Source organism: Triticum aestivum, chromosome 5A (assembly GCF_018294505.1).
Source record: "Triticum aestivum cultivar Chinese Spring chromosome 5A, IWGSC CS RefSeq v2.1, whole genome shotgun sequence".
NCBI lineage: Eukaryota > Viridiplantae > Streptophyta > Magnoliopsida > Poales > Poaceae > Triticum > Triticum aestivum.
Window position 1 is genome coordinate 494,916,424 of NC_057806.1, and position 23,744 is coordinate 494,940,167.

At 43.4% G+C, this 23,744-nt stretch overlaps 1 protein-coding gene across 1 annotated transcript; it reads left to right on the plus strand.

The window, feature by feature from the left end:
* Positions 1–8,629: 8,629 nt before the first annotated feature.
* On the plus strand, positions 8,630–21,065 carry LOC123104310 (meiosis-specific protein PAIR2). The gene is made up of 29 exons (XM_044526131.1): positions 8,630–8,729; positions 8,843–8,899; positions 10,847–10,943; positions 11,044–11,112; positions 11,224–11,316; positions 11,429–11,552; positions 12,049–12,118; positions 12,190–12,231; positions 12,372–12,500; positions 12,581–12,685; positions 12,871–12,913; positions 12,982–13,020; positions 13,130–13,254; positions 13,458–13,470; positions 13,583–13,653; positions 13,730–13,834; positions 13,902–14,052; positions 14,612–14,697; positions 14,798–14,855; positions 14,959–15,092; positions 15,222–15,329; positions 15,472–15,495; positions 17,569–17,753; positions 17,988–18,114; positions 18,319–18,691; positions 18,809–18,867; positions 19,699–19,735; positions 19,885–20,252; positions 20,821–21,065. Exons 1-29 carry the CDS (start codon positions 8,727–8,729, stop codon positions 20,866–20,868), a joined length of 2,943 nt encoding a protein of 980 aa, XP_044382066.1. The 5' UTR covers positions 8,630–8,726; the 3' UTR covers positions 20,869–21,065.
* The last annotated feature ends 2,679 nt before the right edge of the window (positions 21,066–23,744 follow it).

Sequence of the window (23,744 nt, forward strand, 5' to 3'; positions counted from 1 at the left end):
ATTTTCTTATACTAACGGAGCTTACGAGTTTTCTGTTAAGTTTTGTGTTGTGAAGTTTTCAAGTTTTGGGTAAGGATTCGATGGACTATGAAATAAGGAGTGGCAAGAGCCTAAGCTTGAGTATGCCCAAGTCACCCCAAGGTAATATTCAAGGATAGCCAAGAGCCTAAGCTTGGGGATGCCCCGGAAGGCATCCCCTCTTTCGTCTTCGTTCATCGGTAACTTTACTTGGAGCTATATTTTTATTCACCACATGATATGTGTTTTGCTTGGAGCGTCAATTTATTTTGTTAGGATTTTCTTGCTGTTATTTAGAACAATGTTTTGCATCGTTTGTCATTGATAGCCTTTACTATGCCTATGTTACGAGTATACATGTTGCTGTTTGAAAACAGAAAGTTTACCGCTGTTGCAATAATTCCCTAGAAAAGTAAGAATGTGATAAAATGTTGAAACCTTTTGAATATTAAGCTCTGATAAATTTACTACAGTGGGAATTTTCTTTCAATTTTTGGAGCTAGGGAAGTATGGATGTTGCTGCATTCTTTACAGACTGTCCTGTTTAGGCAGATTGCTGTTATGTTTGCATTGTTTGCATATGTTTGCTTCTTTAATGATTCTATTTGAGGATGGGACTATTAAATATGCAGAGGCATTTAGTATGAAATGTTGAATAATAATTTTAGTTATTTGCTACAGTATAGTATGATAAGGTTTTGGCAATGGTTTATACTAACTTATCTCACGAGTCATTGTTGAGTTTTGTGTGGATGAAGCTTTCGAGATTTAGGGAGATCGTGATATGAGAGGAATTAAGGAGGCACAAAAGCTCAAGCCTGGGGATGCCCAAGGCACCCCAAGATAATATTTCAAGAAGTCTCAAGCGTCTAAGCTTGGGGATGCCCGGTTGGCATCCCACCTTTCTTCTTCAACAACTATCGGTTAGTATCGGTTGATCCTAAGTTTTTGCTTCTTCACATGATGTTTGCTATTATTAGATGTCATTTTATTTTATTTAATTTTGCTTGCTGTTTGAATAAAATACCAAGATCTGAAATTCTTAAATGCTAGAGAGTCTTCACATAGTTGCATAATTATTCGACTACTCATTGATCTTCACTTATATCTTTCAGAGTAGTTTGTCAGTTGCTCTAGTCTTTCACTTATATATTTTAGAGCATGGTGGTAGTTTTATTTTGAAGAAATAGATGAACTCTCATGCTTCACTTAGATTATTTTGAGAGTCTTAAATAGCATGGTAATTTTCTTAAATCCTAATATGCTAGGCATCCAAGAATAGTAAAACTTTCATATAGAGTATTGAATACTAAGAGAAGTTTGATGCTTGATGATTGTTTTGAGATATGGAGGTAATAATATCAAAGTCATGCTAGTTGAGTAGTTGTGAATTTGAGAAATGCTTGTTTTGAAGTTTGCAAGTCCCGTAGCATGCACGTATGGTAAACATTGTGTAACAAATTTGAAACATGAGGTGTTATTTGATTGTCCTCCTTATGAGTGGCGGTCGGGGACGAGCGATGGTCTTTTCCTACCAGTCTATCCCCCTAGGAGCATGCGCGTAGTACCGAGGTTTTTGATGACTTGTGGATTTTTGCAATAAGTACGTGAGTTCTTTATGACTAATGTTGAGTCCATAGATTATACGTACTCTCACCCTTCCATCCTTGCTAGCCTCTTCGGTACCGTGCGTTGCCCTTTCTCACATTGAGAGTTGGTGCAAACTTCACCGGTGCATCCAAACCCCGTGATATGATACGCTCTATCACACATAAACCTCCTTATATCTTCCTCAAAACAGCCACCATACCTACCTATTATGGCATTTCCATAGCCATTCCGAGATATGTTGTCATGCAACTTTCCATCATTCCGTTCATCATGATACATTCATCATTGTCATATTGCTAGCATGATCATGTAGTTGACATAGTATTTGTGGCAAAGCCACCGTTCATAATTCTTTCATACTTGTCACTCTTGATTCATTGCATATCCTGGTACACCGCCGGAGGCATCCATATAGAGTCATACTTTGTTCTAGTATCGAGTTGTAATCATTGAGTTGTAAATAAATAGAAGTGTGATGATCATCATTCAATAAAGCATTGTCCCCAAAAAAAGAGAGAGAGAAAAAATAGAAAGGCCAAAAAAAGAAGGCCCAAAAAAGGGCAATGCTACTATCCTTTTTTCCACACTTGTGCTTCAAAATCTTCATGATAGAGAGTCTCGTGTTTTGTCACTTTCATATACTAGCGGGAATTTTTCATTATAAAACTTGGCTTGTATATTCCAACAATGGGCCTCCTCAAGTGCCCTAGGTCTTCGTGAGCAAGCAAGTTGGATGCACACCCACTTAGTTTCTTTTGTTGAGCTTTCATACATTTGTAGCTCTAGTGCATCCGTTGCATGGCAATCCCTACTCCTTGCATTAACATCAATCGATGGGCATCTCCATAGTCCATTGATTAGCCTCGTTGATGTGAGACTTTCTCCTTTTTGTCTTCTTCACATAACCCCCATCATTATATTCTATTCCACCCATAGTGCTATATCCATGGCTCACGCTCATGTATTGTGTGAAAGTTTATGAGTTTGAAATTATTAAGGTATGAAACAATTGCTTGGCTTGTCATCGGGGTTGTGCATGATGATAGCATTCTTGTGTGACGAAAATGAAACATGACTAAACTATATGATTTTGTAGGGATGAACTTTCTTTGGCCATGTTACTTTGAGAAGACATAATTGCTTAGTTAGTATGCTTGAAGTATTATAATTTTTATGTCAATATGAACTTTTGTCTTGAATCTTATGGATCTGAATATTCATACCACAATTAAGAAGAATCACATTGAAATTATGCCAAGTAGCACTCCGCATCAATTTTTTTTATCATTTACCTACTCGAGGACGAGCAGGAATTAAGCTTGGGGATGCTGATACGTCTCTAACGTATCTATAATTTTTGATTGCTCCATGCTATATTATGTACTTTTTTGAATGTTTATGGGCTTTATTATACACTTTTATATCATTTTTTGGGACTAACCTATTAACCCAGAGCCCAGTGACAGTTTTTGTTTTTACCCTGTTTTAGGGTTTCGAAGAAAAGGAAAATCAAACGGAGTCCAATTGACCTGAAACTTCAGGAACTCATTTTTGGAAGGAAAGAAGCCCAGAAGACTTGGAGTGCACGTCGGGGGATCTGCAAGGAGGTCACGAGGCAGGGGGCGCTCCCTCCACCCTCGTGAGCCTCTCGTGACCCCCCTGACGTACTTCTTCCGCCTATATATCTCCATATACCCTACAAACATCCGTGAGCACAATAGATCGGGAGTTCCACCGCCAGAAGCCTCCGTAGCCACCAAAAACCAATCTAGGCCCGCTCCGGCACCCTGCCGAAGGGGGCAATCCCTCTTCGGTGGCCATCTTCATCATCTCGGTGCTCTCCATGACGAGGAGGGAGTAGTTCTCCCTCGGGGCTGAGGGTATGTACCCGTAGCTATGTGTTTGATCTCTCTCTCTCGTTTTCTTGAGGTGATACGATCTTGATGTATCGCGAGCTTTGCTATTATATTTGGATCCTATGATGTTTCTTCCCCCCCTCTACTCTCTTATATACGAAAGGGTATGACTTTCCCCTTTGGAGTTATCTTATCGGATTGAGTCTTTAAAGATTTGAGAACACTTGATGTATGTCTTGTCGTGCGTATCTGTGGTGACAATAGGATACCACGTGATTCACTTGATGTATGTTTTGGTGATCAACTTGCGGGTTCCGCCCATGAACCTATGCATAGGGTTGGCACTTGTTTTCGTCGTGATTCTCCGGTAGGAACTTTGGGGCACTCTTTGAGGTCCTTTGTGTTGGTTGAATAGATGAATCTGAGATTGTGTGACGCATATCGTATAATCATACCCACGGATACTTGAGGTAACATTGGAGTATCTAGGTGACATTAGGGTTTTGGTTGATTTGTGTCTTAAGGTGTTATTCTAGTACGAACTCTAGGGCTGTTTGTGACACTTATAGGAATAGCCCAACGGATTGATTGGAAAGAATAACTTCGAGGTGGTTTCGTACCCTACCATAATCTCTTCGTTTGTTCTCCGCTATTAGTGACTTTGGAGTGACTCTTTGTTGCATGTTGAGGGATAGTTATGTGATCCAATTATGTTATTATTGTTGAGGGAACTTGCACTAGCGAAAGTATGAACCCTAGGCCTTATTTCCATGCATTGCAATACCGTTTATGCTCACTTTTATCATTAGTTACCTTGCTGTTTTTATAATTTCAGATTACAAATACCTTTATCTACTATCCATATACCACTTGTATCACCATCTCTTCGCCGAACTAGTGCACCTATACAATTTACCATTGTATTGGGTGTGTTGGGGACACAAGAGACTCTTTGTTATTTGGTTGCAGGGTTGCTTGAGAGAGACCATCTTCATCCTACGCCTCCTACGGATTGATAAACCTTAGGTCATCCACTTGAGGGAAAAATGCTACTATCCTACAAACCTCTGCACTTGGAGGCCCAACAACGTCTACAAGAAGAAGGTTGTGTAGTATACATCACCCTCCCACCCCCCACTATATATAGGGGCAAGGGAGAGGGGGGGCGTCCCCCTCAGATCCCATCTAGGGGAGGGGCGGCGGCCAGGGAGGGGACACTTGCCCCCAAGCCAAGGGGGCGCCCCCTTTAGGGTTTCCCCTCAACCCTAGGCGCATGGGCCCTGGGAGGGGGGGGATGGCGCCCAGCCAACTTAGGGGCTGGTTCCCCTCCACATACAGCCCATAAGGGCCCTCCGGGGCAGGTGGACCCTCCCGGTGGACCCCCAGAACCCTTTCGGTGGTCCCGGTACAATACCGCCAAACCCCGGAACACTTCCGATGACCGTATGAGGACTTCCCATATATAAATCTTCACCTCCGGACCATTCCTGAACTCCTCGTGATGTCCGGGATCTCATCTGGGACTCTGAACAACCTTCGATAACCACATACTATTTCCCATAACAACTCTAGTGTCACCGAACCTTAAGTGTGTAGACCCTACGGGTTCGGGAACCATGTAGACATGACCGAGACATCTCTCCGGCCAATAACCAACAACGGGATCTAGATACCCATGTTGGCTCCTACATGTTCCACGATGATCTCATCGGATGAACCACGATGTCAAGGATTTAATCAATCTCGTATGCAATTCCCTTTGCCTATCGGTATGTTACTTGCCCGAGATTCGATCGCCGATATCCCCATACCTCGTTCAATCTCGTTACCGGCAAGTCTCTTTACTCATTCCGTAACGCATGATCCCATGACCAACTCCTTAGTCACATTGAGCTCATTATGATGATGCATTACCGAGTGGGCCCAGAGATACCTCTCCGTCATATGGAGTGACAAATCCCAGTCTCGATTCGTGCCAACCCAATAGACACTTTCGGAGATACCTGTAGTGCATCTTTATAGCCACCCAGTTACATTGTGACGTTTGGTACACCCAAAGCATTCCTACGGTATTCGGGAGTTGCACAATCTCATGGTCCAAGAAAATGATACTTGACATTAGAAAATTTTAGCAAACGAACTACACGATCTTGTGCTACGCTTAAGATTGGGTCTTGTCCATCACATCATTCTCCTAATGATGTGATCCCGTTATCAATGACATCCAATGTCCATGGTCAGGAAACCATGACCATCTATTGATCAACGAGCTAGTCAACTAGAGGCTTACTATGGACATATTATGATCTATGTATTCACACATGTATTACGGTTTCCGGTTAATACAATTATAGCATGAACAATAGACAATTATCATGAAGAAGGAAATATAATAATAAACATTTTATTATTGCCTTTAGGACATATTTCCAACAAGAGGAGAGGGACAATGTAGGAGGTCAAGAAATGGCTCCTAGATCCACGAGATATTTTTTCCCAAATGAATTAGTATTTTGAGGCTTGGAGCAGGAGTAGAGAGCTCAAAATAATGGAGAAATCACATCGTTGTTTACTCCTATGTACTAGATGGGAAAGTGGTACATGGGTGTCGGTCGGCCATGATCGCGATGGCAGGGATCCGGGCAGTAAAAGCCCAGGTAAATGCATCGCGCAGAGCACAGACATGCAGCACACCGCCCCGCCGTAAGCAAAGAAATTAGCCAGCCAAGCTCGTCACAGACCCGCATGTTAGTGTGTGGCTTTTGAGTTTCGCTGCCCAGACAAATAAGGACATGGGCAACGATCTTCGTTGTCTGCCATTGGTAGATATACATGACAAGATACAAACGCATTATGAACATAATTAGTTGTAGACCATTTACAAGAAACATTCTTCAGATACCTCACTTAGCCCCATTTTATGTTTCTAATAGTTTGCTTAGCTTACAGATTGCAGTTGGTGTGTGCGCCAATGGCGCAACGATCATTTTTCTAAAGGTATCCTTACACTCCAATCTATTCGTATACTTGGCGCACATTCATGGCTAAACCAACATCAAGAGTAGCCTACCCATAATCGAGAGTGTAAGTATGTTTGGCATCAGCTATCATTATCTCATGTAACTAATAGAGTGGTGTCGACTTCTTTAATTATCCTCTCTCCATTTAAACTCCATGCACGACGTTAGTAAAGCAACGAACTAATGGAGGCAGGTATGAGTTCATCTCTGCCTCATTGGTATTGATTACTTCACGGGGTTGGTTTTGAAAATGTGGGAAGACGTCCTAAGGCACCCTGTCCGACTAGACATCGGATCAAGATATCTAGCGCACCCGAACACAATGACCGACCAACAAACCAACCATCTGTACCGTGCGCGCAAGACACCACCTACGTGTCAGGCCCATTACCACTCGTCCTATGAGAGGGATATCCAAGTGAGATCTATGAATGGCGGACTCCATGATCATCACGTGGTTGTGCCTAGAGGCAAGACCAACAAGCCAAATGTTCCTACTCGAACACATGATTGTAACGAGCAGACCCTTTCGCAACCACCTACTCGTGCATCGCCCCGTATAAAATCAAGGAGTACAGAAAACACATATTGCTTAACTTTTGGTTGTAGCTGGTCTTTGCACGTCTGCGAACAGTTGAGGAAAGAAATCCTTCACAAACAAAGTCTCATATAATAAAAAATAAACCACTAGCGAAAGCTATGTGCAATGATCATCATCAAGGCAAATAGAAACGCAGTATGAACATAATCATTTGTATAAGGTTGAGGAGAAAATCCTTCAAATAGTCCGCTTAACTTTTGTTCGAAATATGCCCTGGAGGCAATAATATTGTATTATTTTTTCCAATTTTATAGTTAAGAGTTTATATTCTATGCTATAATTGTTGTGATCTTGTTATATGTCATTTGTGGAAATCTCATATGCACGTGTGAAATGATAAACGGTAAAACCTGATTCCTAGTCTTGCCTCTAGAAATAGCTCAAGTGTTATATGTGATCACATTTTCTGGCTCTTGGGGTATCGTTAAGTCTACGATGGTCCCAAAAAATAATGAATATGACGTTGGAAGAACGGTCATATTGAATTGACCCAACGTATTTGTTATATTTTGAGATATTATTGTCACAAGTCAATCGTTATAACACATAGAGCTAACATATGCTTTATTTCCTTAGATCATGCACTACTGCATAAAGGTCCTAAGACGACACATGTATAGGAGACTAATCAACCAAATTATGTGCGATGCATGAATAGCAAACCGTATGGTAATAAAACCGTCATCAATAAAACAAACTATGTGCGATGATGGGTCCATCAAGCACGATTCAGATTAGAGTTGCTTATGCGAATCGTGACTTACAATTAATCCATACAAATTGTTTACGATGAGACAAAACAACAGAAACAGTTGAGGGGGGTGCCGGTCAGCCTGGCCATTTGAGGGCCGTTTGAGAGGCCCATCTAGGTCAAAAAATCGTGACCGACCAGTGACATGGCGGTCCGCCCAGACGTATAAGGCGGGTTTGAGAGATCCGCTTGTAGATGCTCTAAGCGCAACAAGGTAGTTGTTGCAAAGGTCCTCAACTAGCTATGATGGTAGATCAGACTGCTATTGTTATAAATGTTTCTGCAACCCCGTTCTTGTTGCAAGGAAGGTTACACACGTGGATGAGTAGATCGGATGGCCATTCTTGTGCCCATCCAACGACCAGTTACGTGGCGGATGTTTTCTACTTATTCGCCGGCTGATGCGTAGCATGTCATACTCATCTCTTTTTATTGTAATCGAACGACGGTGTAATCCGGCGATGCTGTGAGATTCGACGCACGCTTTCTGATCGACGGATTTAAATTTTAAATTTATTTACTAGCAGATACTAGTATTGATAGTTTTGAATGACTGGCTCGCGCATCCATGTCTACGATCCGCCACGGATGAAATGCCCTTAAATTCAATGCATAAAAAAACATCGAAATTTAAAGCGCTCCACAATTCAAACAGAGCGAGACTTTTCCAGCTGTCACAAGTGAAAAGGTGAACCCCTCCCGTGTCTTCTTGTCCACGCCTCGGGGCTGGAGCCACTGCCCCGTCCTCTACAAGTACCCCTCCCATACCAAACCCCTCACGTCACCAGTCACCACCCTCTCTCCTCTCTCTCTCCCCTCCCACCCTCCCACGCGCGCACACAACACACGCCCGCCACCAGGGCGGCAAAATGGTGAGTTCTCCCGCGCCCCCGCCCCCGCCCCCGCCCTCATCCCGTGGTTGCGCCGCCGCGTGCCCTTCCCGCATGCTAACCGGCGCCCCGTCGCTCTTCTCCGGTGGATGCAGGTGATGGCTCAGAAGACGAAGGAGGCGGAGATCACGGAGCAGGACTCGCTGCTTCTAGTAAGCCCACCCACCCGCCTCCCCCCTCCCCTCCCCTCCCCTCCCACCCCCGTCTCCGGTTCGGTTCCGCGCGATTCGAGTTGGTCCCGTCGGTGGTGTCGTGCCGGTCGGTCGAGATTTCCTCCTGCGGTTCCTGAGAAGCGCTTGCCCTAGGATTTGGTAGCTCGGTTCACCGCGGCGCGTGCGTTGTGCGGGTTCGATTCGGGCCGATTCGTGCTCGCGGGGCGTCGGAATCGTTTCGTTCTGGTCGGGTTTTTTCGGGGGTGGATTTTGGTGCTGCTTGGCGGGATTTTCACCGATTTCGTGCGCGGGTTTGGGGCTTTGGGCGTGCAAGGGAGGTTAGCCATGGGGTTTTGTGGGGGTTTCTGCTCCAATTAATGTTGCTGATGGATAGGCGGCTAGATGCGTCAGTAGATTCCGTATCGGCTATCGCGCAAATGGATTCTGTTCCTAGTTTCCTCCGCGAACTCTCGGGTGCGTTCGGTCTGCTCAAACGGGCCGTCTCGCTGTTACCCCACTGATTTGATGGGGTTTCCTTCATCCTGCTTGCTTGCTCGGTTCCATTTGCGGATTTGAAGCGTGGAATCTGCTTTTCGGGAGGCTTGCCTCGTCGTTTTCCTCGATTTCGCGGGAGATTGGCGCGGAAACCCTCCTGGTTTGCGCTCCGATTCCGAACCAGCAGTGTTCTGAACATTTGGGGGAGCTGTTTGAACTAATTTGGTTTGGTCGCTTTGGGTTTTCCCGTCTCGATTTGGTTTGGTCGCCGAAGTATGCTTGTGGTAATATCGCTTGCGTATGTAGTTAGCATTAAATCCGCTGGAAATGTGGATCCACACGTTCGACGCGATCATACTACTTAGCTGGTGCGTTTTGGTAGAAGCGTCTGGGGATTTTCAGTGCTCGAACTCTTCCTGTGCGTGTGGAATTAGTTTAGTCTCGATTTCTATTTAATTGCTGAAGTTGTGGTAGCAGCCTATGTTCGATTCGTAACTTCACGTCCCTATTAAAATGCTTTGTCTACGGTGGAAGGGGGAGCACAGAGATGCATTATTTACTGGCTTGCACATTTCCAAATTATCATGGAACAGCAGCACGAACTTCTGTCATCTTATTAGTTCGAATTGGGTTTACTAGTTCCTGTTGTTCTAGGAGTAAGATTTTGTGCTGTTCAAATGCTTCCAGTGGAGTACTAAGCGTCTCTATGATTGGGGTTTTACTGTTTGATCCAAACGTGACATACTTTTGGCCAGTTTGAATCAGAAAATCTTCTCTGTAGTTTACAAGTATGCTTTTTCTTGTGCTATGCTGTGAGATTTTCAATGTATGTTCTGCATTTAGGAATTATCTGAGGTTAGTAAACTTCTCTTGCAATGTTTGGGAACCAACTCTCAAACTCTAGTCTCCTTGTTTGATATTGCTGCTTTTAGTAGTTGGGATTGGTTGGCAAATACATTGCAGGATTATTGGTTGGTCATCAGGTTTTGATAGCTTTCACTTTGAAAAGCTGGGTGGTTCATTTCCTATATCACATGATATGTCTTGTTTACATTTCTCTTGTACATCTGTGCCCTAAATTGCAATGTTTTGATCTCTGTTCACTTAACAGATTTGATTATCAGTACCAATATATGTACCTGTATTTGCATGGGCTAACTGTTCTTGGTGTTTAATCGAAGAAATGTATTACACGATCTTTATTGTATATGTATGCGTTTGAACAAAACATTACTGAAAAATATAAATGTGTTTTGTCGTGAATTATGTGCTTCACTCTGAGCTGTTTATCAGTAATCCAATTTGATATATGTTGATAGGTTTTATATTGCTGAAGCACTGGGCTATTTCAATAAGTATCTATATGATCTGGTGAAAATCATAGCATAGTGCGTAGTTTTAAGTTATTCATACAGCTATTTGGATAACATTGGTGTTCTGTTGACCAAACAGACAAGGAATTTGCTCCGGATTGCTATATACAACATCAGCTACATCAGAGGCCTATTCCCTGAGAAGTACTTCAATGATAAGTCTGTTCCGGCACTAGGTCAGGATCGTTGCCCAGTATATATATGTATAATGTAATATCTACATTCTGCTTGACATTTATTAGCTTGAAGTCTCAAACAACCTTATATTTGTTGCAGAGATGAAGATTAAGAAGCTGATGCCCATGGATGCTGAATCCAGGAGGTTGATTGATTGGATGGAGAAAGGTAATATATGTTTAGACAACTTGAGCTCATTCAATTAGTTTACTGTTCTATGATTATATGTTTTAGATGTGCTTTTCTTATCTGCTTATCTGATTAACTTTCTGATTCTAGGTGTCTATGATGCCTTACAAAAGAAATATCTCAAGACCCTTCTCTTCTGTATATGTGAGAAGGAGGAAGGCCCAATGATTGAAGAGTATGCCTGTGAGTATCACCGGGTGGAGTTTGCTAGTGTGTAGTGTATTAAGTTGGACTGACATCGATGCTGGATCACATGCCCTACATTTGCTTATCATGTGTCATAATTATCATGCAGTCTCATTTAGCTACCCCAACACAAACGGGGAGGAAGTTGCAATGAACATGAGTCGCACAGGGAGCAAAAAGAATAGTGCCACATTCAAGTCAAATGCAGCAGAAGTCACTCCTGATCAGATGAGGTGCTATCTTGCATACCCCTTTTTGGATGCTTGGATTTGTTGTTCTTGTTAGTCTTTTGTGCTCCTAAGAGTTAATTTGTGAAGGGTGTTTTTATGTGTACTGTAGTCGTCATAGTAAAGTAATACTGCATGCCGACTGGTATAATATCAAAGATGTGGCTTCATCGAGTGAACAGCATAGGAGTTTAGTGTTCTGTTTTTCTCTATTATAGTGTGTGAAACTTAAGATATGGAGGAGCTATTCACCTCTTGACAATTAGTACTAGTTGAATTTGTAAGTTGCTGTTAGTTTTCCTGCCCGACTTGCAAAATTCTAGTACTGAAGGTATGAAATAGTTGAGGTTTCAGTGTGGTTTTCTCATATACATCCTGCAAATCAGTTTGTGAATTGCTATTCATTGGGTTCATATGTGCATGTCATTGTCAGCATAAACATTGTCAGCTGTAACCAGTGGTAAAATGGCAATATCCTGACGTGGCAATGTTTTCCTTTTAGGAGCTCTGCTTGTAAGATGATCAGAACGCTAGTTTCACTTATGAGGACCTTGGACCAAATGCCAGAGGAGGTAATTTTGCATTCTGTATTTTGGTTACATTGGATTGTGCTGTTCTGATTCTGTCACTTGTTTATGTTCAGCGAACCATTCTAATGAAGCTGCTATACTATGATGATGCTACAGTGAGTGCCTTTGTTTCTAGTTATCGACAGCTGCCATCCTAGATAACCTGATTCTATTGTTCTGTAGAAATAAGGATTTAGCTTTTCTTCTTCTATATAATTTTGTTGGTGGAAGCTTACAGACTTTATTATGTTGCCAGCCTGAGGATTACGAGCCTCCCTTCTTTAAGGGTTGTGCTGAGAATGAGGCCGTAAATATATGGAACAAGAACCCCTTGAAGATGGAAGTGGGGAATGTCAATAGCAAGCATCTTGTGTTAGCTTTGAAGGTAGTGGAAATTACAGCATCTGTCCAGAATTCTTTTGGGGTCTTTTTGATCAATTTCTCATGTTTGCTTTGTTTATGCAGGTTAAGAGTGTCCTTGATCCATGTGATGCTAATGATGCTAACAGTGATGATGACAAGATGAGCGTGGGTCATGAGTCAGACCAAGATGACTTTACGGACACCGAGGTAAAGGCCCAAAGAAATCAGATAACTGATAGTTTCAGTAACATTATCTTTACTTTGCTCTTTTTTTGGTTATGGACATGTGGTACCTCCTTTTTGCATGAAAATGTTCATGGTTAGACATACTGTATTTCCTTTTTTTGTAATCTAAAGTATTCCCTGACACACATAATCCCTGAATCTATTAGGTTCACCCATCTGAAGTGGATCGTTACGTCATTGCTCCTAATGGTAACATTTATCCCATGATGCTCTCATTGTATTTAATGTTTTTGGTGCTAATATACTTGCTGCAACAGATGGTAATGGCAAAGGTCAAAGTGGTACAAACTCAGATGGTCAGTTATTGGTTCAAGAGAGCTTTATTTGCTCATACATATATGTAAATTTTACACGCAGATGTGGTCTATATCCGTTTGCTCTTCTCTAACTTTCATATGTTCACAGATGAAACTCAAGATGCTGCTCATGAGGAAGAGCTAACAGCTCAAGTAAGAGCATGGATATGCTCAAGAAACATGGGTACTGTTAATGCTTCAGATGTCCTTTCCAACTACCCTGACATATCATTGGTAATTCTTGCTGTCATTTTCCCTTTTATGACAAGTATTGATATTTTGGTTGATTATTGTTCTACTTTAGTCACTGGACTTGTGAGCGAGTGACAGATTTCTTTAAGTGTTAGTCCACCAGTGCATATAAACAGACCATGCCTTGATACACTTTACAACTTTTCCAGCCTGCTACTAACAACTGTTTGTTGAATGTTTTGCAGGAAATGGTGGAAGGTAATGCAGAAACAATTCTGTGTGCTCGTCAGATTAATCTTGTAAAGCAGAGGCATTCTTTCTGTATTCTCATTCAAGTCTTGAATTACTAAAGAAATGACTCACTTTTCAGATATTTTGGAGAGGCTACTTAAAGATGGTTTACTTTCGAGGGCAGGCAAGGATGGTTATGCTGTTAACAAGGTCAACCTAAGTAACATTATTGTCTACCACACATGCTATATTGTTCTTCACTAACATGATTATTTCACGATTACAGATTACTGATCCCAAAACACCCTACATAAAGGAAGAGGTTGCCATGCACAATGTTTCACCTACTGAAGGAACCAAGAACAACAGTGGAGATCTGATGTATATGAAGGTGCAGTCCTTTAACCCTTGAATGTCAATGCATGGGAATCTCCCCTAACACAATGTTGTCATTGCAGGCATTATACCACGCACTTCCAATGGATTATGTGACTATAGCTAAGCTTCAGGGCAAGCTTGATGGCGAAGCCAACCAGAGCACAGTCCGAAAGTTGATGGACAAAATGGTGCAAGATGGATACATTAAGAATTCAGGCAACAGAAGATTAGGTAACTGCTTGAACTTATCTTTATGAAGTCAACCTCTTCGAAAATCTGTATGAAGTCGAAGATGCCTTCTTCGACTGTAACCTCTATTCTTCTGGATGGTTCACGTGTTATTTGTTCTTTAAGTGAAGTTGGCCAGCCAGTGGAAAAGAATAAACCAGCCACTAATCTCGTCTTCATTTCCTATAAAGATTTGCTGTGAGACTCAAATGATCAGTTTTTTGCATGTTGATCACTTGCATTTTGAAAAAACTGTTGTATAGCTCCCCTGAAGCAAGACCATTTTCTTCATGAAAAATGTTGTTTACCAGTAATACTTGCATGCTGATCTTTCTTGGATAAAATGCATTAGCTGGAAAGCTTCATAGTTGTTGTGTTCGCTGCAAACTAATCATTGTTAGGATAACCGATCCTGTCATTTTACTGTCCCTATTATACTGTAATAATACATATATGTATCTTCTAAATTCGATCTTTTGCCATGCCAGTTCACACCATCCATGTTATGCAATTTACTATATTTGTTCTCTTTACAAAATGCATGTCAATCTGTGTCTCTCAGGCAAAGCTGTCATTCACTCTGAAGTCACCAACAGAAAGCTCCTTGAGATAAAGAAGATACTGGAAGTTGATATCACTGAAGACATGGTATGACCATTGGTTCCAAGCTTTGTGCACTACTTCTGTAGTAATTCTGCAACTCATTTGTGCATTCCCGATCCATCTCAATCTCTGTTACGTCATGCAGGCAATTGATACCAACGCAAGGCCTGCTGAGTTTGATCGCAGAGATCACCAAACGGCTGGTGAGTGGCAACAGTGATCCAGACATCCATGTTCAGGCTCTTACCTCTGTCACATTGGGTTTGGCAGCAGTTGCTAAACCCTAGAATTTACCTCTTGTCGCAGACCAGGAAATGAAAGATGGCTCGACAAACGGCCGCTTCCAGTCAGTTGGATCTGATCTTACCCGCACACGGGAGCTGCCGGAGCAGCAGCAGACTAACAAGGACCCAAGCAGGACTCCCACAAGCAATCGCGAGGTATGACCGAAGCCTGGTTGGACTTCCCCAAGTAGTCAAGAATTTTGCAGTGTTGAGACTCTGAGCAAGAGCAACCGCAACATATGTAGTATAGTTGAAACGTGATAAACTGTGATGCCTTTCTTGCAGTCGGCCACGTCCCTGGAGAGTGGGGTGCTCGGGCAGAGGATCAGGAAGTCTCTGGCTGGCGAAGAGTCGATGTGCATGCCGGACAAGCGGACCAGGAAGGCCAGCATGGTAAGGAAAAAGTTCCACCTTCCTTCAGTTAACCAAAATGATCAAATCCACAAATCTCACGCATGTGACATGCTCATCACCCTTTCAGTTGCATCAGTTTAACAGAAACCATAAGCTTGACCACCCCTGAATTTTGTCGCAGGTGAAGGAGCCGATCCTCCAGCAGGTCAAGCGCCAGAAGTCCTAGTTCAGTGAGGCGGCACGGAATCGCAAGGAGCCTCAGCGCAACTAACCACGTAGGTCAGGCGAAGAAGCAGAATACCCCTAGTTCGGTACTACTTCAGTTCGTTCAGGTGCTTGAAACTTGTGAAGATAGCGACAGAGCACCCCTTCCGGCAGATGTAGATCCTTGTCCCTAGCCCTATCCTTGGTAGCAAAACGTAAACGAGAGAGACTTGTGCCCCCCCTGAGACGTGTTGTTTATGATGTTTGTTTCACTGGAGACTGCACCGAGGCCACTTTTGCCTGAATGCTGAAACGTAGCAATGTTGGTTGCTTCACGCCATGGTTTTAATGATGTATCTATTTGAACTTCTGTACTGAGCAGCGATGATCGGCGCAAGCTTTTTTCTTCTTGTTGTCTTGGATGCTGTAGCTGTAGGTACTGTTCTGTGGTCTGTGTACGCCGGCGAGCAGTTGCTTGGCGTATGACCAAAGTTTTTCTGGCGGGGACCGTGGTGCAGCGTTTTCTTCTCTCGCCAGCCCTCGCCCGGTGCACGGGCAGCGCGGCATTGATGATGGCAGGCACACTGTCACCTGAAGGCCTCGCCTGGATCGTGTTGGATCGTAGTGGTAGGCTTGAGTGATTGCCGTGTCGGGTCACTGTAGCAGTTCATTCCTTGTCGGCGTTCTGAGTTATTGACGAGGTAGTGGTCACGTATCTCTGCACAGGGCGTCCGGCCGATTACATTTGATCCGGAGTAGTACGTACTGGATCAACTATGGCCCTACGTCTGTTGTCAGGCCTGTCGAGCCGCTCGGCGTGTTTGTGCAACACGACAGGGTTTTCTTCAAGCGAATCATCGCTACGCTTTGTCTTGCTTCGCATCGTTAGCTTGTGATAAACCAAGAGATCGATAACGAAATCCAGTACCCTAAAGCATTGAGCTGTGTCGCAGAAAAATAAGGTTGAGCTGAACCACGCCGGTTTCGAACCAAAGGTCTTGGCTGGGGACATTCTCTTTCAATGGACTCCACATGCCCACACTCGGGGTCTAGTCGAATATTCTTTCCAAATCTAATACACAACTTCAAGCTATTTTTTTCAAAATAATACATTTTTAAATTAATTTGCATAAATATTACGCCGACATTTTTATTTTTAAAAATAATACACCATGTGCCTGCTGCAGGCTGACTGGGCCTAGTCGTCCCACCGCAGGCCGATTGGCTTCTACTATTTGGCTTGCTGCGAACCAATTAGTTCCAGTCGGCTTACTGCGGGCCGACTAGGTGCATGTGGCCATTTTTCTTTTTCTGTTTTTGGTTTTAGTTGTTGTTTTCTATTTATTCTATCTATCAAAACGAATCTGGTTTGTGTTGAAACTTTTTGCATAAATTACTAGCAATATTAACAAGCCACATATAAATTTTCATAATTTTTGGAAAACCACATATTTACAATTGTATTAGATAGCTCCTGGTGAACATAGATAGGGTTTAAATTTATCTATCCAAATTGATTTTGATTTTGATTTTTATAGATGTTAAAATATCGAGGAGAATAGTTTAAAATTTTCTATGAAACAATTTGAGAATACTTTTTTGGCTTATGAAACAATTTGAAACAATTTTTGTGAAACAAAAAAATTGTTTCACAAAAATTGTTTCATAAGCCAAAAAAATTCCTCAAATTGTTCCGACTGGAAGCCAATGGCCTGTGGTGGGCTGACTAGGCCCAGTCAGCCTGCAGCAGACCGATGGTGTATTATTTTTAAAAATAAAAATATAGGCGTAATATTTATACAAATTAATTTAAAAATGTATTATTTAAAAAAATTAGCCAACTTCAATTCGTCCTTTTTTTCTTTAATTTTTTTATTAAAATTAACACAAATTCGAAGTGCCGCTGGAGCACCTCCCCCAAATCTGCTGAAGCCCAAACGCGCGCGCCAACGCCCGCCGCCGCGACAGGCCAGGAGCCCCGCCCCTCCCCGCGATGCCGCCCAAGCCGCACGGCGGCGGCGCCGGCAGCGGCGCCTTCGAGTACTGCGAGCTGTGCCGCCGCAACCACGACCAGGGCAGGCGCCACCGCTACTTCCCCGCCCACCGCGCCGCCCTCGCCGCCGCGCTCTCCGGCTTCCGCGCCAAGCTCGCCGACCTCCGCCGCGCGCTCCTCCGCCCCTCCGCGCCTGCCCCCCGCTCCCGCCTCTGGTGCCCCTTCTGCTCCGCCGACCTCGTCGACCTCGACAGCCGCTTCGCTTGGTAGCCTCCGCCTACTTCTCCTACCCGTCCCTGCACACCTAGGGTTCTGATTCAGATGCGCTGTTTCTAGTTACAGTAGTTCCAACTTTGGATGGTCCAATAGAACACGAGATCGAGCACTGGTAGCGCATCGGGATCAGGGGTTGTTGGAAGCATAGTAGAGTTTTTAGAGATACTGTAGACATCTAGACTTCGTGTGAATGATAGAAGCCCTGTTGTACTCTGTTTTTGCAGTAGCAATGCGATTTACCATCTCGCGAGCGGGGAGCACCTGAAGGGCGTCAAGGATTTCCTGCGGAAGCATGGGGGCGGGATGGATCAGGTCGATTCGTTTAGGATTTCAGAGGCTGAGCTTGCCAAGGTGCAGTGCTATATGTTTTGTGCCTGTATTTCCTCCTGTTAGAATGGCATGATGTGCTTATTTTCACAGCTGTAGTTATATCAAATGGTCTGTTTGGTATTTAGATATGGTATTGGCAGTGAAGCAGGTTAATATGTGCTCTGGAAATAAGATGATGCTGACATATTTCTGCACTGCTGATCTGTTATGTTTTTGTAATTTCAGTGGGAGAAGGGCTGTGAGTCCTCCAGTACAGAAGCACAGGCATTGGCCAATGGCATGATTGGACCATCTTTGAGGCCGTTGAAAGATATCCAAAATGAATCTACCTCTAAAATTTTGGATAGTTTTGCTGAAACTGACATCCCATCTTTTCGTAATACTGCATCTTGTGTTGTTATGCCTTTACAAAGTCCTACCAATGGGGCCTATTACCCCACTAGTACAGCGTGTTATGGATCTTCCACCTCTGGAAGTGTTGCTTATTCTGCTCCATTTGGTACTTCTGGACTGCCTGTCAAACCCTGTGTCACAACACATGGACATCAGGGTATGCCGAGTACAAACGTGTTTCATAGTGCTGATGCACGAATGAAAGGTGAGCACTAGTGTTGAAATTCTCATTGATCTTTCACTTAATTTTTTGCTCTGGACTTTGCTAATTGTACTATTCTACAGCTTTGTTGGTACGTTGCTGATTTCCCTCCCTTTACAGGTGCTCAATCTACTTCCCTCGGAAATGGACCAAATCCACCAGCTTCTTCTTTTGTATATGTAAGTATGTAATATGTGCACACACCCATGTGCATGTGAAAAGTAGACATTTGTCCTTTTGAAAAGATCGCAAGCAGCCTTGTGTATTTTGTTCGTTATTTAGCAGTCATTCTGTAAATAAGATCCACTAAGAAGTTTGAAGTGCTGATGAGTGGCAACGATAAATGGGAGTGTATTCCATTTATGCAAAGAGAAGCTACGGTTAGTTAGTGTTGTTTGAGCTAGTATCACAATGTTTAGGTATCTTGAATCTGAATAGTGGAAGGCTAAACGAGGGGAAGTTGTCATACAGACTCAGGAAGTTAAACCATATGACATGTTGACATCTTTAGGAATGTGATTTTTTGGTTGCAGTCATGCTTGTAGATTTTAGTTTGCAGATATATTTCCTTGAACCAGTTCCTGATCTACATCTGGTTAGTTATATAAACGTGTAATTTATCTTCTTACTATGGTATTGGAGTACTCCAGACATGTTAGATGTGCTATTACATTTATGTCCTGATCTGTCTCCTGCCTCTACTCATGGCCTTCCACTGTTCCCCGGTGTCTTAAAACATGTCTTTACCTCCCCCAGTAACATAATTGCAATTCTTTCTCATATGTAAGCAGAACTTGCACATTATTAATTTCAAACAAATGTAGCAATTCTCTTTTCTTGTACCAAAAGGGTTTTGTTCTAGTTTATGTTTCTTGTTTCCTAAAAGAAGTAATTATGAACCAATTTTTTAATTTTTTTATAAATGTTCATATGTAATGATTTGTTGTTTATATAATCACTTTTCTATGGTGCATGTTGGCATCTCTTTTTTTACAATTCTGCCCTTGCAGGTCCAACAGGGCCACTCTGGAGGGAAATTCAATCAGGGTATTTGACACTGCACTTTCTGTAGTGTATATTTTCCTTGCACTAATCTGAATGTGAAAATGCTGCAGCCTGAGCAAACAAAGATATATCTAGTTAATTCTTTCTCAGTCCATGCATGAAATTTTATGTGATATCATTGTTTTATGAAGGCCTGAAAGCAAATGTGCATACTGGCGCTCCTCCTCCATGGTTAGAAGCTAGTGAGCATGATCCAAAGAATGTGTCACTCGCCAGCTATGCTCTTCCATCTTCTCTGAAAGGAAAATCAAGAAAACTTAACCCAAAGCGTGTTGGAGCTGCATGGGCAGAGAGAAGAAGAGCTGAAATGGAAATGGAAAAGCGAGGTGAAGTTGTTCCAGAAACGCCTGATGCTAGTTGGCTCCCTAATTTTGGTGGTGTCTGGCAATCTGGTTCGCGAAAGGAATCGAGGAAAGAGTTTGAGAAAAATCATAAGCTTAAAGAGGAGAACAATCCTGAGTTACTCCCTGAGATAAAACCATATATCAGCAAAAGGATGGTAAATGTGTTCTCTCACTTTCTCCTCAGTCTTTCCTACATGTTTACTTTGGTATTCAGGATTTCCGTGTTCAAGCAAGTAATCTCTGACCTTTTTTCTGTTCTTCAGTCCATGGTCTTCTTACACCATTAAGATTAGAACATTGATCTCCTTCTGACTTGGCTCAAGTATTGAATAAATAAACTTAATTATCCTAACTGCTTTGTTATTCTTTTGATTTCTCTTGATTCCTGATATAAATTCATCCATGAGACCTTGTGTTGTTTATAGAGGCTTGCAAGTGCGGTAAAAGTTAAGATGAACTATTGCACCTCTGTGCAGTCGTAAAGCAGTTTAGAGTGTTATATGTGGTTGTATGGTAGAAGGAAACATGGAGTGCATCGAGAGATTAATAGCAGTCCTAAGAAATCTGCTGTAGAGAGTTCTTGTGCTATTTGTATTTTGTACTGTTATAGAATTTGTGCAAGTATGCCCTAGATGATATTTATGCATTTTTTCTCTTTATTCTTTGTATATCCGGGTTATGCTTTCGGACGGCTATCTCTTATGCTTGTGTTTACTATTGCAGCGTGTAGGCTCTAATAAAGATGGACAACCGGACAGCACCGTAGAATAGTGAGGAGATGTGCATTGTCCTGCCGGATGCTTTATGGTACGAATCTAACTAAATTCAGTAAATGGTAATTTGGAGCTTTTGACTCGTATATCCAGGAACAAGAAATCACGTTTAATTACTGAACAAGACTCCCCTTGTTCCGTTATCGCTTGATAGTGGAACCAGGTCCAATTCTGGATCGTATGGATATTTTTTTACTGAACAGCACCAAGTTATGATTGAAAACTAGATTCCTTAACTCTCCTGTCTTCACATAACGCAGTATGTACTCTCTAAATTTCTAATAAGAATGTGTTGTGTCAAAAAAAAAGAGACAAAAATGAATAAATGCTGTAGTTGCTGCTTTCCAGGAACAGAAATCAGAGGTGCTACAAGAACGTCTGCACATGTGCAACTAAATGTGGCATTGGGTACTCGTAGATGGTCCTGCTATCTCTTTTCCAAATGCAATAGACCCACCCAACAACTGTTTCTTGCTTTCCGTCCATCGCTATGCGGTTTGGCGTCTGCAGATTGTGGTCACGGTAGGTTTTCTGTAGAAGTTCTGCAAAACGGTCCAGTGGGCAGCTTTTGTTTCTGTACAGGAACGCTCTGGATCGTGTCGTGGTTGAAGGAAAGGCAATCTCTTGGGCGCATGATTGAAGAGATCTTTTTTTGTTTGTAGTTTGACAGTGTGTGCAGTGCCAATCAACCCAAGTGAAGAAACGTTGGGACACTTTCCAAGATGAGTTACCTGTCTTGTGAGAATCTTTTCAGAATGTTGTTGGTGCCTTGGTCGTTGGGGGGGGGGGGGGGGGGGGGGGGGGGGGGTGATTGATCGAGCGTGGATTTGCTCCTGATCATATGACATGGATAATTGATGGTCCTAGCTGATAATTAAGGTTGGCTTATAGGCTACATTTGTCCCGTCCAACCTAGCTTGTCGATTTGGTAGCTTGGCAGCACAATTGGAGCAAAACCCAGAGCGTAGTCCCTGAGCTTGTTTGTCTGATGGCATGTAAAGAAACCACGGCATTTTTACTAACGTTGCCTCTTGAAAGGCTGCCGCTTGGCATCTATTTTCTGATGGAATGATTTTCGTTTTGAAGTTGTTTGAACGCCAAGAAACGTAAAAAGTCGCCCTCTCGTTGATGTTGTTTTTCTTAGGTCACCCGAACGTGGGAGAATCAATCAAGAGCAATTATAGCGCCTGGTACTATGAAGCATTGTTTGTTACCGAGTGCATCAGTCAGGTCGCGTAAATTCGCCTTAAAGGCGCTGTGATATCGAGCAAGAGTAGCGGTGGTTGTGGGTAGGGCACGGCAATTGTTTGTCTGATTGCATGCTTTGTTTTAGGCGCCAAGTTGCAATTCATTCCCTCCCACCTAGGACGCGCTACAGGGAACGCATTCAGTAGCAGCAGGCGAGGTAACCAGGAGATCTCCTCCTCTTAACAATAAAGCAATTATTGCAAACAATGTACTACGTACAGTAGTGAAAACATCCATTACCACCATGTCCACCACGAGGCTAAATTTTGTGTTTTGACCCTTTTTCCAAACCTATTCGAGATCTGACCCTAGTTTGAAAATATTTCGAGATCTGACCCTTTTGCTACCGCCGGGGACCATGGCGGTAGGGTATAACAGCCTACCGCCAAAGACCCTGAAGGTAGGGTTGCATGTCCTACTGCCAAAATCCGCCTAAGTATTGAACACAGTGCGTGCTCGTGCCTACCGCCAAGCACCTTAGCGGTAGGGTTGTGCAGGATGTTTCCTACCGTCAAAGTCCCTGACGGTAGGCTGTTAGACCCTACCGCCATGGACTCTGGCGGTAGCAAAAGGGTCAGAACTTGAATTTTTTTCAATTTAGGGTCGGATTTCGAACAGGTTTCGGAAAAGAGTCAAAACACGAAATTTTGCCCCACCACGATGCACAGGCGCAGACCAGACGTGCACCCGTACGGTACGGTCTTGTGCATCAAAAGTATTTGGAGGAGCGGAGAGAGTCTCTGTCGATCGATGTGAACGCCGTCGCCGGCTCGATCGCCCGCCACCACCGCCCCTTACGTCCGGATATCGGCAAGATCCATCCGAGTGCGAGCGTGCGGGTCTGGAGCCGCCCGGCCTCGCTATCGCTACAGTGAACGCATTACACTCTCTCCCTCCCTTCTCCTACAAGGCACTGTGGACGAAGGAGAAATTAAGCCATTGGAGCCGGCCAGATTGCACTACTTCTCTACTCCCGGCATGGCGGCATCGACCCATCCCTCTCTACCGCTAGGCACTGGCGGAGCTTCAGCAAGGCTGAATGGGCTGTGGCCCGCCCAGCCCATGAAGTTTTATACAATATACATCTACTCTTGAGCCTTAAAATAGCAGCCCATAAGCTATGTTCTTCTTGTCGGCCTTCCCATGTTTGGGCTGCAAGCTCCGCCACTGCCGCTAGGTTAGGGCTAGCCTTGCGATCCGTCTCTCTCCTCGTCTCAGCATCAGCATTCAGCACCACCACCAGTGTCCGATAACCCGATCGACGAGCACAATACACATTGCCGTGTGTCTCCTGCGCGCGCGATGCACAGCGGGAGGCAGCCGCCGTCCAAAGCGCCACCGCATATTCAATGGAGCGTTTCCATCGATCTGGCCCCGTCGTCTCACTCTCACGTCACATGCCAGCTAGCTAGCTCCCCTTGTTGTCGGAGGCAAGGCACGATCGACGTGGGCTCCGTCCCACGTTCAGTCACGGTGCTGCTGCGCGGTTCCGCCCCTATAGCTCCGGCTGTCGTTAGCTGAATCACGCGGGAATTTTTGAAACTCGAGTTGTCGTTAGGTACGTCCTTCCCTTTTTTTTTTGCGAAAGGTACGTCCTTCCTTGACACTACATGTGCTCTTAAGTAG